General features: G+C 44.3%; 1 protein-coding gene across 3 annotated transcripts in view; it reads right to left on the minus strand.

Moving 5' to 3' along the window:
* MLF1 (myeloid leukemia factor 1) overlaps positions 1–16,510 on the minus strand; it is a 52,922-nt gene that overhangs the window by 20,462 nt on the left and 15,950 nt on the right. The window contains exons 2-5 of one of the 3 annotated variants that reach the window (XM_069975287.1): positions 15,795–15,951; positions 13,316–13,360; positions 10,895–10,981; positions 329–457 (exon numbers count right to left, since the gene is read on the minus strand). In XM_069975287.1, the coding sequence (XP_069831388.1) occupies positions 329–457; positions 10,895–10,981; positions 13,316–13,360; positions 15,795–15,951 (418 nt within the window). The remainder of the gene's footprint in view (positions 1–328; positions 458–10,894; positions 10,982–13,315; positions 13,361–15,794; positions 15,952–16,510) is intronic. The other 2 variants (XM_069975288.1, XM_069975289.1) reach the window with 2 other exon arrangements.

Below are 16,510 nucleotides of genomic sequence, written 5' to 3' on the forward strand. Positions count from 1 at the left end.
TCTACTACCTTCTATAAGGGGACATGCGCTCAAATTCATATTTCTCAGTGGCATTAGGTTCAGCAGCTGCACAGGGACCAGTGAAAAGTCCGTGTTACATCAGTCACGAAAGCAGCAAGTGACTGGCTGGAGTTATTCAGTGCTATCTATTAAAAGGAGCAGGGAGCAGAGTATGCGCCATTGTACATTCTCTTAAGTTCAGAGTTCACAGACATACTGCTGTGCGGATTGACCTAAATTCATAAAGCAGATTGTTTCTTGGAAGGAGCAGCTATAAAATAAAGTGATGTAAAAGCTGTAAAAAAAAAAAAAAAAACCTAATACTCACACCACCGGGGGCTTTACGGGTTTGACTTGTTGCATGGAAAATCTTAGGTGGTTCATCTCCAGTCTTGGAATACGTCATTACTGAGGAAGACTTAAAGGAGTGAACGTCAGGACTGTCTGACAATCCTTCCTGCAGAAACAAGATAAAACATGTATAATAAGTAATGGTAAAAACAGAAGACTAATAGCTACACCAAGGTATGACAGAAACGGGGTCTGACTGCCTAACAAAGGACCTGAGACCCTCAGAACCCTGGTAGTTCTGAAACAGTGGAGGACCACAAGTTTGACACCACTGTTCTAGTGGATCCAAGGTTCAGCAATGAAAATGGCAGGCGGGCTGACCCATGGAAAGTGTGAATTAGCTGCTAAGCGTATGCTTTCACCAAAGTTTGACAGATTAGGTTGATATTCTGAGACAGGAATAAAAAATACAAGGGGGCACCATAACACGTATGTAATAGCAATAGGTAGACATTTATTGGGGTTGTCCAGCAAAAATAGTTTTTCTTTCAAATAAACTGGTTTCAGGAAGTTATATAGACTAGTAATTTACTTATTACTTTACTTACTATTTAAACATCTCAAGTGTTCCCATACTTCAGCTGCTATTTGTCCTGCAGGAAGTGGTGTATTCTTTTCAGTCTGACACAGTGCTCTCCGCTGACATCTCTGGCCAGGACAAGAACTGTCCAGAGCAGTAGAAAATTCCCATAGAAAACCTTACCTACTGTCGGACAGAGGTGGCAGCAGAGAGCACTTCTGCATGGCGTACAGCAGCTGATAAGTATGGGAAGACTTGAGATTTTTAAATAGTAAATTACAAATCTATATAACTTCCTGAAACTAGTTGATTTGAAAGAGAAATATTTTAGCTGGATCACCCCTTTAAAGGATTACAGTTTAAAAAAAAAGAAGAAAGAAATTAACTGACTGACCAAGACCCCCCATAATCTCAGAAATGAGCAGCATATCTGGAATGGAGCACTAAGTCATGCATGTGCACCTTCACTCCATTCATTGTCTATGAAGCTTCCAGAGATAGCCAAACACTGTACTAAGCTAACAGAGAACAACACAAAGCCAACAAATACAGGTTATCAATATAATTATTACTTAAAAAAAAATAGAAGACTTCCGGTTCCGGCGCTGACATGGGAGGACGTGCATAGGTGCTCTCCTGCGCCCATCGGCCCTCACCCGACCGACTGAGCTGCCAGAACCAGCAATTCGAGGTGCAAACTAGCAGGACACGGCGCCCTATATCTCCCGGGGGTCCCGTATGGATCGCTACGTCCTCCGCAGCAGCACTACAGCCCGACCCCAGGACACCGACGCAGACCTGCGGCCTGCAGTGTGGCCGACCCAGACCCCATCCCTGCCACAGCGTGTACCTACACCGGGACCTGGAGCCATGGCGGAGGAGATCTCTTCCCAGCGAGATCTGTTTGGGGGTGAGTCGCTGGAGCAGCAATGCCAGTCACTACCATCTGACTATTCTAGACTGGCCGCGGAGGTCTCCCTCAAGCTCGTGCCCGACATACGGCAGGCTGTTGAGACTGCCTTGCAGGCTGCACTTACAAAAATGCAGGCAGATATAATGGCCACTAATAGCAAGGTGGAGGCTGTGGAGAAAACAGTGGGGAATGTAGTGGAGACACAAGGGAAAGTGGAGGACACTGTTAATGCACTGCGCAATGAAAATGTCCGCCTGTGGCAGAAGCTCGAAGACATCGAGAATCGCACGCGCCGCAATAACTTGCGCATTGTGGGCCTGGCAGATTCAGTCAAATCCTCGGAACTACAGTATATTTGTGAGAGGGAGCTCCCAGAAGCACTGGGATTGACGCACTGCTGCAGAGTGGAGCGGGCGCATCGGGTCGGTCCTGTGATACAGCGCGATGGTAACCGAAGCCCACGGGGGGAGAACCCAGGGTCCCGCCAAGTAATATTTAAACTGCTGGATTATAACGATAAGCAGGAGATGTTGAGGGCATTCCGTAGGCGAAACACACAAATACGCATAAGAGGCTGCAGGATTTTGCTATTCGAGGACTACTCGGCGGATGTGGCCAGGCGCAGGCGCGCCTTTAGCAAATTATGCTCGGACCTCTACAGGCGCAAGATCCGATTTCAATTGCAGTACCCCGCGATACTCAAGATACAACTTGATGATGGCTCCACTGTCACGTGTCAGACGCCGGAGGAGGCGGAGCTGCTAGTCGCGGAGAGGCTTACGGATGATCGCAGACCGGCTTTGCATGATCGTGGTGGTCCCAGCTCTTCTGGAGTGCGAGACCAACGGGCCCGTTCCCCTCGTGACCGCGACCTGAATGAGAGAAAATGAGGAACTACATTGTTGCTTGCTCCCCCATCGGGTGCTTTACTGCCTCAGGGGTTGCTGCCGGGGGGGCTTGGGGAGGCATACCTACTGAAGCTGTCTCCACTGAGGGGGCTCTCCTCCTTATCGAGACTTTCGGCATTTCTCCGTGCTGTCGGGCAGTCAGCTGGACACGGGGTCATGGGGCGCCCTAAAGAGCATTTTGGGTGGTTTATTTGGGACTGACCTGTTATCTCATGTTATGTTTTATTGCCCATAGTATGACTGGGTATCTGAGGGTTATACTGTATTGAGTTAGCATTGTAGTTGGGGGCCGATGGGTCCTCCCATGTTAGAAAAAAGGAGGTCAAGACCTTGGCGCTGAGGGCGTAGTTTGTGATCCTTCACCCCTCTACGCGCACTGGGGGTTGTTTTCAAGCTTGCATATTCTCGCTTGTTTCTTCTTCCTCCACTCCTTTCTCCTTCTTTATTTTCCTATTTTCATTTTTTTGATCCCTTCCCCTCCCCCCCTTTTCTTTCTCTTTTCCCCCCTCCCTCCTCCTTTTGTCCTTTCCCTTGTCGTGTTTCATTGTTTGCTGAGTGCTCGTCCTAGTCCAGAGCTCTTCCTACTCATTGTCTAATCTTATCATCTTTTGTCTCTGGTCCATAGTGTCATCAACCATGAAAGTAATTTCATGGAATGTGAAGGGACTCCGTTCACCTAATAAACGTATTCAGGTATTGAGACATTTGCGACGTCTACGTGCAGATATCGCTATGTTACAGGAGACACATCTGACGGGCGAAGATATGCTGCGTATGAGAAAATTGTGGGTGGGGAAAGTCTACGGATCTTCGGCGGTAAATGGTAAGGCAGGGGTACTCATTCTGCTTAGCAAACACTTTAGTGGTACCGTGACCTCTACCTCCCACGACGAGGAGGGTAGGTGGGTACAACTAACTGTGACGGTGGAGGGTCTTGACTACAGTATCTTTAACCTCTATGGCCCTAATGGGGAGAATAAGTCCTTCTTCCGGAATATTCAAGCTGTAATTTGTGCTGATCCGGTGGCCAATAAAATTGTAGGGGGCGACTTGAACTCTGTACTAAATGTGAGGGAAGACAGGAAACACTCGACTGGTTCCCCGAGGGTAGCTCGCTCCACTGATCGTGTGCTGGAACCCTTTTTAGAGGCCCTAGATCTTCAGGATCCGTGGAGACTGCTACACCCGGCGGATCGGGAATTTTCGCATTACTCCCATGCCCATAAGGCATGGTCGAGGATTGACTACTTGTGTGTCTCTGGTACTATGGTAGATAAAGTAGAAGGGACAGAGATACATGATTTGGTGATCTCTGATCACTCTCCGATCTCCCTTGTAGTCCCCAGTACTTACAGACGGCACCAAGAATTTGTGTGGCGCTTTCCAAGCTACATGATTCGGGATGAAAAGTTTGTAGTGGCTCTAAAAGGCTGGTGGGCAGAGTTTCTGTCCAGTAATTCTGCACACTCTAGCGATGCGCCCCTGTACTGGGAGACTGCAAAGGCGGTTCTGAGGGGGCGTCTGATTGCATATATGTCTGTCATGAAAAAGCGTACCCTAGCGGAGTTCAAATCGGCCAGTGCTAAGCTCCGGGAGGCTTACTCGGCCTATCTCAGCGCACCTTCCCAGGCCCGCTGCGATGACTGGAAAATAGCGAAGTCTGCCTTTGATGTGTGGGCAGAACGCAAGGTAAAGGCTTCTGCCGACAGACTGAGGGCGGAGTATTTTCGCTTTGGTAATAAATCAGGCCGACTCTTGGCGAGGTTGGCAAAAGGGCAGTACCCCTCGCAGTTTATCGCGGCGATGCGGGACACGTCGGGTCATATACAGAATGATCCTGATAAAATCATGAAAATATTGGAAAATTACTATACTGATCTATACAAGGCACCCCAGGTGGTTTATGATGAGGGACGACAATTTCTTGATACTGTGACTTTGCCTTCCATCACCTCTGATCAGCGGGATGCCCTCAATGCAGATTTTTCAGAGGCAGAGGTGCAGTCAGCAATCAAGGCCCTGGCCAATAATAAGGCCCCGGGTCCAGACGGTTATACGGGGGAGTTTTATAAGACTCTCATAGAGGAGATAGTCCCTTCGCTGACGTCCTCCTTTAATCATATTCTCCATACGGGCTCTACCCCCATCCATGCCAACACTGCTCATATCAAGCTTCTCTTAAAACCTAGTAAAGACCCGTTACTGCCCTCATCCTACCGACCTATCTCTCTCATAAATCTTGACCTAAAGATTCCCTCTAAGATCATGGCTGACAGGCTCAGTGCTTTACTTCCTGATTTAATTACTAAGGCTCAGGTGGGCTTTGTGAAAGGGAGATCTGCGGTGTATAACATTAGAAAAGTGCTGACGATACTTGATAGGACACGGCACCATCCTCAGCCGGGAGAGACTCCAATTTTATTGGGGCTAGATGCAGAAAAAGCATTTGATAATGTACGGTGGGACTGGCTGGGGATGGTGCTAGATCATATCGGCATCACTGGGGATTTCCGCACCTTTCTGGGGGGCTTATATAGTGGCCCAAAAGCACGAATTGCACTGCCAGCTCATCTATCGCCCAGTTTCCCCTTGTGCAGGGGGACACGACAAGGCTGCCCCTTGTCGCCGCTGCTTTTTAATATAGCCTTGGAACCCCTTGCCAGACACCTCCTCCAATCTTCGCTCTACGAGGGTATCCGGGTGGGGAACTCCGTTACCAAACTTGCTTTATTCGCAGATGATGCTTTGTTGTTCATAGCTAAACCTCAGCTACATCTGCAGGGAGTTCTGGACTCTATTTCTCATTTTGGCACATTCTCTGGTTATAAGATTAACCCCTCGAAGAGCGAAGTGTTGGAGCTAGGGAGGAAATTGCCTGCTCGCTTCTGGTCCTCTGTGGGTCTATCGGGAAGTGTAAAGTGCCAGATTACTTATTTGGGCATCAAGATAGGGGCGGACCCCCATTCCCTTTATCAGCTCAATTACCCACCGCTCTTTGACAAAATCTGCAATGAGTTGAAACGATGGTTCCACCTCCCCATCTCCTTTTTGGGGCGGTGTCACTTGATAAAAATGTTGAGTTTCTCCAAATTACTCTACCCTCTACAGACTATCCCTGTTCTTCTCAAACACAAAGATATTAAGAAACTCAACTCAGCGTTTACACACTATATCTGGGGAGGTAAACGTCCGCGTATTTCCCTCCAAAAACTAATGCTCTCTAAATTTGATGGGGGTATTGGTTTCCCGAACATACGGGGATACAATCTTGCATGTCTACTGCGACATGTCATGGACTGGTTCCATGACACCAGCTACCACACCATATTGCAGTTGGAAGCGGAGCTAGCGGCCCCGTGGGCATTGCAAGCCTGTTTACATACTAAGGTCTCCTCCCTACCGCCTCTACTCCGGCATTCCCTTATCATTAGAGACACTGTGTTGGCATGGAGGGAGGTACGTAAGCTCTTTGGCCTACCCTTCTTGCTGTCCAGAAGAATGCAGCTCTGGAACCATCCTGAGTTCCCACAGGGGCAGGACAATGCTGTCTTCAGAGTATGGAAGGAAAAGGGCATTTTCACGGCTAGTCATCTGATGCATGACGGGGAGAAAAGGTGGCTTACAGCGTCTGAGCTTAAAGACAAGTTTGGCCTGGATGACCGTCATTTTCTGGCCATACATCAGGTGACTTCTTTTTGCAAAAAACGACTAGCTAACCTGAAGAATGAGCTTACCTCCAACGTTTTTGAGACTTTCTTGGGGGCTACCCCACGGCGGGTGACTCTCTCGGACACCTATAGGGCGCTTAATGATAGTTTTTTGACTGTCCGCAAACATGACATCTTTAATAAATGGACGGACAGACTAGGGGTGGAGAACCCTGGGGATAAAATTCTGGAGGGGTGGAACAAAGTTAGGAAACATGTGGTCAGCGAAATATGGCGGGAGACCTTCTTTAAAGTAATGCACCATGCCTACTTCGGCTTTAACTTACCAGCTAATCCTCTATATCCTGACAGGATCCTGAGTTGTCCTAAGTGTAACGTTCCGGCCACGGACTTTTGGCACAGCATGTGGTCCTGTTCATGTACGCAGATTTTCTGGCGAGAGGTGGTGACTTACATTTCCTCTCACTGGAAACTTAAACTTCCCCTTGACCCGACCGTCCTAATTTTCCAGTGTATTGACTCCGCTGTGGTGGAAGCCTGTGGTCTACAATCGGTGCCAGCACTAGTTCATGTTGTCCTACTGATCGCCAAACGTGTTTTACTGCGGGAATGGTTGAAGCCGGAGGCACCTACGGTGCCAATGCTTGTCGACGACCTGAAACTTTTTCTGGCATCAGATAGGTTAGAGGCAGAACGTAATACCGACAAGCACGCCAAAAAATTCTTTCACAAATGGAAGACTTTCATATTGACCCATTTCTCACAGCAGCAAATCTATTCGTTTGTTTACCCGTACAGATTCTCTACTTGGTATCTGAAGGCGGATATTAGTGGTACCCTGGGGAAGCTTAAACTGCCCTCGAGACGTGCAATAGTGGCGGAGGCTCCGGCCAGTTAGCTTGGCCGTCTGGTGGTGTCACTGTGTTCGGGGGAGATTGGCTCTGATGGGTTGGAGAATGAGTACTTCTGTGTTGTCCTCCCTATCCTTCCCTGTACCTTCTTCCTCTCCCCTTTTCATTCCCCCTACCCCCCCCCCCCCCCCCCCCCCCCCCCCCCCCCCCCCCCTTCTCTTTTTTTTTTTTTTTTTTTTTTTTTCTTCTTTTCTTCTTCTTTCTTTTCTCTTTGGAGCTGATATGATTGACGCTATGACGACTATAGTATCGGCCTGTTAACTTGTTGAGTTTTGTTTTTCATTATAATCTTTCCGGGGCATCTCTACTAAAAAGAGAGCAGATGCCTGCCGGCTCTAAACCGCCGTTTACATTGGAATGGCGATTGTAAGATTCTATGCTATTGACCAACTACAAAACTAAAATTGAGCGCTGCGACGCTTAGATGGTTTTTGTAAACTGCTTGTCTGAGCTCTAATAAAAAGATATTTAAAAAAAAAAAAAAAAAAAATAGAAAATAGAAAATTAGTATAGAAAAAAGGCATTAACACTTCATGTCTCTATAGCACAGAAAACATTAAAAGGCTGCCAGCAAGTAGTTCTTTTTTTGTCAAAGAATAAGGTGCAGGCCAATATACAGAAACTCTGCTGTAACCCGTGTGCTATGTTTTTAGAAAAGTGACTGTGAACCTGTGAGTGGGTAGCATGATTATAGCACTATGATCCCAGGGCTAGAGTGTCTCATGTGCGAGTGAAGATCAGAATTTTTTTTTAACACTGGAGATGCAGCATTAGAGGGGAGATAATATTACTACATTAAAGTATGAATCCCTCATATATAGACTTGGCTGATACACTGTGCACATAAGCAAGTCTGTGGAGCCCTCCATCCTGACCAAACATGGTAGACGGTTACAATAGAGCGTATGTGAAGGGAAGGGTTATATATAGAAGAACTTTGAGATATAAAATGATTTATTTAATCAAGTGTAGGTATAAAGACGGCATTTTCTTGGAAAGACTAAACAGATCTTAGCCTGGCATATGAAGAGAATTCCAAAAGGCTTGAAAAGCTTCTATTAATCGCCAAGAGGAACAGTGAATGAAGATTCTGTCAGGGCACGGAGAACATCTTCTTGGCAGCCATTGTGCAGGGGTGGACAGTGTATCATAACAGGATCACATATACCCCATATGACCTGGACTGCCGTAATTTAGTAACAGAAACCCCAGACATCAATATGATATGAAAGTTGCTTCCTCTATAACAGCCCCTGCTGGCTTTATTTTAAGTTCACCTCACAGGACTTCTTCTAAGAATAGGCCGTAAATGCTAATTATGCATCAAGCTTATTCAGAGATTGAAGCCTCAACAAGATAATTGATGGATAAGGTTAAAGGGATTTCCAGGAGAGAACAGCGCCATACCTGTACTGTGCCTGGCACTGCAGCTTTGTTGTAATGAATGAGTTGCAATGCCATATACATACAATACATGTGGACAGGTGTGGTGCTGGTTTTGGATAAAACGATCCCTGTTTCTAAATGTTGGACGACCCTTTTAATGTTTCTATTTGAGTATTAAAATAGGACTAAGCCTGAATTAAAAGAAAAAAAAAAAGAGGCCACATTTCCCACCGCAAGCAAAAATGAATCATTGCAGATTGGCAATTCAAATGAATGAATGTGCCAGATCCACCAAGGGCACCTCTGTTCCTGTTCTAACGGGATACAGCCAATAACACATAAGGCTGATCTGCAGACTATGAGCACAGTTCTACAACTTTTGCAGAAATCAAGGAGAGAAAATGGATTCCATCTCCTGGTTCCCACTATCTTGTGTTGGGGCTGAATAATTAAAGTGCTCAGCCTTTGCCTACCTCACTTATAATACAGAAAAAGAAGCAGCCATATTGGCACCAGATGGAGGGGGGATGGTTCCTAGGAGATTGATAAAACTTCATTTATTTTTGTAGTTTATTCTTTAAACTGCAATTTATGGTGTAGTGTCCCACTGTGGGTGTTGCTTTTCTTTACACCCCTCGTAAAAGTCTGTACTTGTCTGTGATTTTGCTATAGCTGTAGTGTGAAACTAAGGTCTAGAAGCTGCTCAGCTGAAGTAAACTAAAGCGTTATTGTTTATATATGTACCAGATTCTGTTGTCCAGTAGGATTTCACCTCTCTTCTGCTCTATTCTCTCTTTTCTATCTCGTCTCCCTATTTCCCTCTTTCCACCCAACCACAACGCAGCACACACACTGGTTAGGAAGTTAGTCCTTTGGGTGAGGAGGAGTCTTAGCTGACCTTTGGAGGAGAAAGGACGCAGCTCAGATAGCTATTCTCAGTGGTTCTACCTGGGCCCTGGCCCTCTGCTAGGTCCCCACTGCAAGTTAAATATAGTCAGTCCCCCACATGGCTAGGATGCAGAACAGACAGCTCACACAAACCTCTTTCTCGAAGCACCACACAAGTTGTGTGATGCACTGTTAAGCCCTTCAGGAGAGGACTAGCCTACTGATAACCTCAACCCACGCCGAGGAATAGGAGTCAGTACAGTGCAGGACAGTCTCAGCAGAAAAGCCAAAGAGCTAGGAACTGATCCGGGTGGAGCAAAGTTACTAGAAAGTCGATTTATTTATAAGTCGATGTATTTATTGTAACTATATCAAGTGTACCTGAAGATTCGTTGTGTTACCTGCTGCACATTTACAAAGAGTAAAGCAAGTCAACGTTATTTCTGGGTCTGTGATTACTGGCTACCACCTGCACAGCACTACACCGCAACCTTAAGACATTTCCCCTATCTGTGGGTGGCGGTTCCTCCCACTATTCGGGAGGGTTACTACACCACTGTGACATAATCCCAAGGGATCCTGCAGCAACCCGACAGGACACGGACCACAGGGGAGGAGGGTACAACCGGCCTTACACTCAAAAAGCAGGCGTGCCATCACACCTGTGTGCCCCCCAGGCACTGGCGCCACGTGACAAAACCCTAAAGATCAGTCTGTATATCGGCCATCCACCACAAGTAGTGGCATCACACTTCCACCTAGCAAGTGACCAGCCGTCCCACCGCTACAACATCATCCGGGGGTCACCACATATAGCGAGAAATAATCATAGATGCTAATGTGAATGGTAGTATGTTGGTTCTTACTTGTTTTGGTATTTTTCCAGACTGGATGTGCACACAAATGAGATGATGAGCGACATTGCCTAATATTCTGTAATCTATGGGAGGCTCCTCAATGTGGATTAGCCTAGATGCTCTCTCTGCTTAGAGAAGCCTACTCCCAGCAACAGCCCAAACATTAGCTGCGGCTGACACATCATATACAGTGACAGCTGTGTGCACTACAATTGTCAGCTTACCACTTCCCACAACTCATTTTATGAACAATCAATGACAAGAAGATGCCGGTAACAACAATAATGCCATTACCGACGTCATCATGGGGTTACTGGATCACTACATCTAATGTCGAGGTAGGGATAACAAAGCAATGGAGGCAGAGACAATCAAGAAATATCAGCTATGGCATCTGGCTTCATTGGAATTATAATTGAGTATATTGAAGCATCATCACACAGTATTCTACCGACACATTCATTGTATAGCTAAAAAAAGGAAAACACTTACAAACTGCCTGTGCATGTCTATCATTCTGTTCCTCATGTTTGCCATCATATTATCAATGGAGTGAAACTGATCCTTGAAGTCAGGAACCTGGAACAGCACATATTAAAAGCAAACATTAGCATGACCACTATAACAATGAAAGCTGCCTACTGGAAGACTATGGAAAGAAAGTGGGATGCAGGGAATATAAAAACAGTTAAAGTTTTGCATCAGCTGGAGAGCCAAGGTTCCCCATCCCTGGACTAAAGAATTAAGGTCGGGTGCTTTCTCTGTATCCAGGTCATGCATCATCATCTTCTCATACACACAACCAGTACAGACAGGTTTGGTTTTGTAATGGGTCTTAGTGTTATTACAATATCTTGATATTTATAGTTGTAAAACTCCTTAATCATGCAATGCATGCAATGTGCCACAGCTCTGACGCCTCTAACCCTGTCCCCAAAGGGTTTACCATGTTATGGGGGAAAAATAATTCACATAAAAAAGCAAAAGAAGTACATTTTATTCTAGAAGCAATGCAAATTACTTAACAGCCATTAAGGTCCTCTTTGAACTTGAAATGACTCATGTTACAACCCCTTTAACATGCATTGAGAGGCAGATGTATATAGCTGTCGCTGCTTGTCTCTGGAGATACAAACTATATATGACATGTAAGTATCCAATATGTTGCTTTACTGTTTCCCACAATGGCACTGTCTAGCAGCCTCCATAGACATGACAATTTGGTGGTTCTGTCGCCTAAAAGTAATGTTTAGGGTGCCTTCACACATACCGTATTGCTGCCTATTTATCGCATGAAACTCGCACGAAAGTAGCTGCGTTTTTTGTGGTGTTAAACTCTCCTGTGAAAAGCATGTGAAAATCAAAACTCGCATGTAAAAATCGCACCAAAAACGCAGCGAGAATCCACATACATTGGCTTTATAGCAATCAGTATCACTGTGGATTAATGTGCGAGAAACTCGCAGCGATAAATATGCAGTGATACGGTACGTGTGAAGGCACCCTAAAAGTGGCTTAACTGTACAACAAAGTCATAGGTGGAAACTGATATGTGATGAAACAGTGACACTCACGGGTCATAAGGAAAAGAAGGAGGATACCTTGGTATTTAACATACTGTACAGTCTTCTTTGACTATTAGAAGATCAGACATATATAACTAAGTATGGCGGGCAGTACTGGCAGGACACCTGACACCAACCAGAAAATAGGTTGTGAGAATTTTCCTTAATTAACTGAGTGAAGGAGACTTCTAGGGTTGCATTCCAGATTTGCATATTTTTAAATATTGAATTGATTTATAGAAAGTCATTTATGGACAACTGGCTGGTAGGATGAGGAACAAATATATTCTTCCCATTTACCACACAGCTGCACATAAGAGGCATAGGGCTGTCAACCATCTGCAAGTACAACAAAAAGATATACACATGTAGCAAACTTTACTTGACCTTTACCCACATACATTGAAGCAGGAAACTGTCAACCGACAATGAATGAATGAACAGATCACATCCGACTGAAAATGTCAAGTTTACATCTGGCAGTTTTACGAAGTGTAACATGTTAAGTGGTAAGTTAACGTTTGCCACATTTGCATTGAAAAGGATTTACTGTACTGTAAAATATACACCTGATGTAAACTGTCCACAGCAACCAATCACAGCTCAGCTTTCATTTTACCAGAGCTAAAAGCTGAGCTGTGATTGGTTGCTGTGAGCAGTATACACCGGTGTATATTTTACACCCTTTGATAAATCTTTCCAACAGATTATATACCTCTATAGATACATTTTACTTATAAATAAATAAAATCAGGCATGGTCAGCCTTTCCCAGGGATAAAGTGCTTTAATACATGTGCTTCTCTATACTATATGAAAGACCATAACAGCCATACAGTCATCTGGTGTCCAAATGTGAAGGAAAGAAGCCAAGAAACCAATAAGTTATATTATGTTCCTTATTCTCACTGTTATAATAAATATTATTTATTATTATGTTAAATATATACTGTATTGGACTGAAAAAATGTTAAAATGAAACTAGATAAATGGGATAAGGCTAGTTTTCCATCTGTGATAGAGCTTCCGATGTCACAGATTTCATGGCCCCTTCAAACAGGTGAGTGGCCAGAGTGTCAAGAGTGGGCTCCACACCAATCTGGTTTTGATGGCCTATCCCAGGGCCTGAACTTCTTTGAATAATGTGGTGTAATATTCCATAGCAAGCAATCTTTCAACTCAAATCACTCATAATAAATACATGCAAAACAAAATAATGCCCATTTACTCATAATAAAATTTAATGTGCAAAAAAGTTGTATACAGGACTGCAGACCCAAGTCCAGTGTTAGAGAAAAAGCATGCCTTCAAACTGGAACACAAACCACAACCAGTTATAGACTACTGACCATACTGGAAAAGGAAGCACTAGGCATATGGCACAGACTGGACGCCTGGAAGAAAAGTTGCAGTTGTCATGAGAACTTCCTCTGTAACATACATTTAGCGAGAACCTGACATCTCTTCTGAGTACTAAACCTTTGTATCCTTGTGTAATAACAATACCAGAAGATTTTCTCACATTACTCTGCAATGTGTTATTTCTCTCCTATTCCTCCCTAATATTTATGAATAACTTGACAACTAGGTGTTACTATTCTTCCTCATCAAAGGAGTATGTCTGTGCACAGTCTGATATTGTCAGCACTGAGTGGAGAGAGCTGATGTGTAGGGATTTTGCCCCTGCTAGAAACACCCAGTTGTCATTTATTCCAAACGGCCAGTGTTACTAAAGATCATCCCGGCAGGATAACCTTCACTTCTGCTAAATTCAGATGCGGGCACACCCGTGTGCTCCCGCATCCGAATTCCCTGCTGCACACAATGGAGCGGCCAATGAATAGCGGCCACAGAAAACTGACATGTCAGTTTTTTGTGTGGCCTTTAGTGATTCCGGCCGGAGTGTATACTATGGGGGACATTTATTAAGTCTGGCGTTTTTTACGCCGGACTTAAAAATGTCCCTGCATCTCCGGCGCTACGGGGATTTATGTAGAGGTGGACTGCCTCTACATAAATCCCGTGCGCACGGCAGAAAACCTACGCCAGCTGAGGACTGGAGTAGGTTTTCGGCGTATCTTTTGGCGGAACGGATGGTGAATCGCGCGGACTCTGAGTCCGCGCCCCCTTCACACCCCCTCCCCGCCCCCCGGCGTACTCGGCGGAAAGTGCTGATTTGCGAATATTTCATTCGCAAATTGCCCATTTGCCAATAAAATAATGCGCAAATCGGCACTTTCCGCCGAAAATCATCTGTACGCCGGATGATACATGTCCCCCTATGTGTATACACTCTGGCTGGGATTTCCTCAGCCTGCAGCACAATGTAAGGAATTAATCACGGCCGTTTTAAAAAATCTTTGTGTGAACATGGCTGTAAACTTAAAGAAGGCCTCCTTCTCATCTGAAACTACTCTTTTACTATAAATCTAGTATTCTTAAAAAAAAAAAAATCGACCCATAGGGTACAAACCCACTTGACGTATTTGCTGCGTGAATCAGTCAAGCAGGCAAAACGCAGGTTGGCTTTATACAATTGTTCTGTGTTAAAATACGCAATTGCGTATTTTTGAATGCGTTAAAATACGCAATTGCGTATTTTTGAAGCGTGCAGCTTGTTAGCAAAGCATCAGTTGTTAACCTGTGTGAAAAACGCATGTAGCTTCACGCTTCAAAAATACGCAATTGCGTATTTTAACACAGAACAATTGTATAAAGCCAACCTGCGTTTTGCCTGCTTATTTTTAAGACTGATTCACGCAGCAAATACGTCAAGTGGGTTTGTAGCCATACAATAAACTTATTATGTTATACAAACTGCGTGAACTGCACAAATTTATGAACACAAAAACAATGGTGGAGTTGTAGTTTGTAGTGCAAAATCGTGGTGTAGAAAAACACACAAAAAGAAGAAGACAACAGAAAACTTAAAATTTATGTGATAAAAAAAACAAACAAAACAAAAAATCAAACAAGCAAGCCTGATTGTTAAGGGGTTAAGTAACAGACCATATACTATTCATACAATATTTAATATTTTTCTTTTAGAATAAAAAAAAATAAATAATTACTGGTAACAAAAAAGACTAAATTAACTTTTTAAAACAAACTGTTGTCTGATGTATAAATTTTGATTTAGGGTCCCATAATGGGAATATTTTTGGAGGCATTTTCTTGTGTCCTGCAGATGGCTGCATTCACTGAAGCTTTATTGAGCTGCTGATATCTAAGTTCAGATTACAGTGTGTGAGCCTGGCAGAACTCCATCGACCCCCGCAATGTCTTTATTCTTGGTGTAACGTTCTCCACAGGGTTCATACATTACTGACTTTGTGATTAACCTGTTGTTTGCTGCACGGTTTTGTATACTTTTTTTTTTATTCCTGAAATCCATGCAAGAGATGGAGAGTACAGATTTCAGGGAAAAGAACTGACACCCTATATATAGCTGATGGAAGAATGCCAAGCCTGCTTTTATCAGTTACACAGTGAGGGGTATATGAACTGACATCTGTTGTAGGGGCTCAACAGTACTAAACTAGTACATCAGTGCCTGTAAGTGTACTGGGTAAGTCTGGGCCTCACTAGGTAGCTGAAACTGTTAATAGCACAGTATTAATGAGTGTTACACTAGAATAGGAATAGTACTGCCGGAGAACAGCTGTGGATTATATCATAGGGAAAGAGACGTTAAAACCTGGGCAGTAAAAGGCTGGCATTGCAGCGCCTGCACCAAAGCTAACAATCAGTTCTTTGAAATGAATCTGAGTATAAAATCTCAGCTGATGACAGCAGGGTGAACCGAGGAACTGCTTGGAAAGCGCTTACCCTGTGATCTTCTCTCAGAGCCACCTGGGAACCTTGCTGCCCTCTCCGCCCATGAGATCTGCCATCTGTGATACTGAAGAAGGGATCCCGGCCAAAAGGTTCAGAGAAACTTCTCATCATCTGTCTCACATGTTCTTGGTGTGCAGTGAATGGATCCCTATAAAGACAGCAATATTATCATTAATACCAATAAGCCTCTTGCATCTGAGTATTTGATTGTGGTTGTTTTTCATTTTTTTTAAAGATTTAAAGAGAACCTGTCACTACTCCCATTATGTTTGTCATAGTAAATACCTTCATTTACCATGAAATACAATTCTGAGACATCTTTTTTTATTGCTCTGTGACTCTTCCCTTTTATTCTGCCTGAATATCAATAAATTAATTGACAACTGGGTGTTACCATTCTGTTTGTCAGAGGGGTGTGTCCCTACAGTCTGATACTGGGTGCATTGTGAAACACACCCAATAGTTAGGCCCAGTTGTCAATTTATTTGTAAATCTGTATTGGAATTAAGGCCTTATTCTTGCGGTCCGTAATCCACAGAGCACACTAATACTGCTACACGGCTATATCAGTACAGTCCTGCAAAGAATGACATATTTTCGGCATCATACTGATAGATGATGCCAGGAGGCCTGCGAGTCCACTGCACAGCTTCACGCTCTGTGCGGTCCATGGTTAATGAAGCATGAGAATAAGGCCTAAGAGGACA

This window comes from Dendropsophus ebraccatus, chromosome 6 (genome assembly GCF_027789765.1).
Source record: "Dendropsophus ebraccatus isolate aDenEbr1 chromosome 6, aDenEbr1.pat, whole genome shotgun sequence".
Lineage (NCBI taxonomy): Eukaryota > Metazoa > Chordata > Amphibia > Anura > Hylidae > Dendropsophus > Dendropsophus ebraccatus.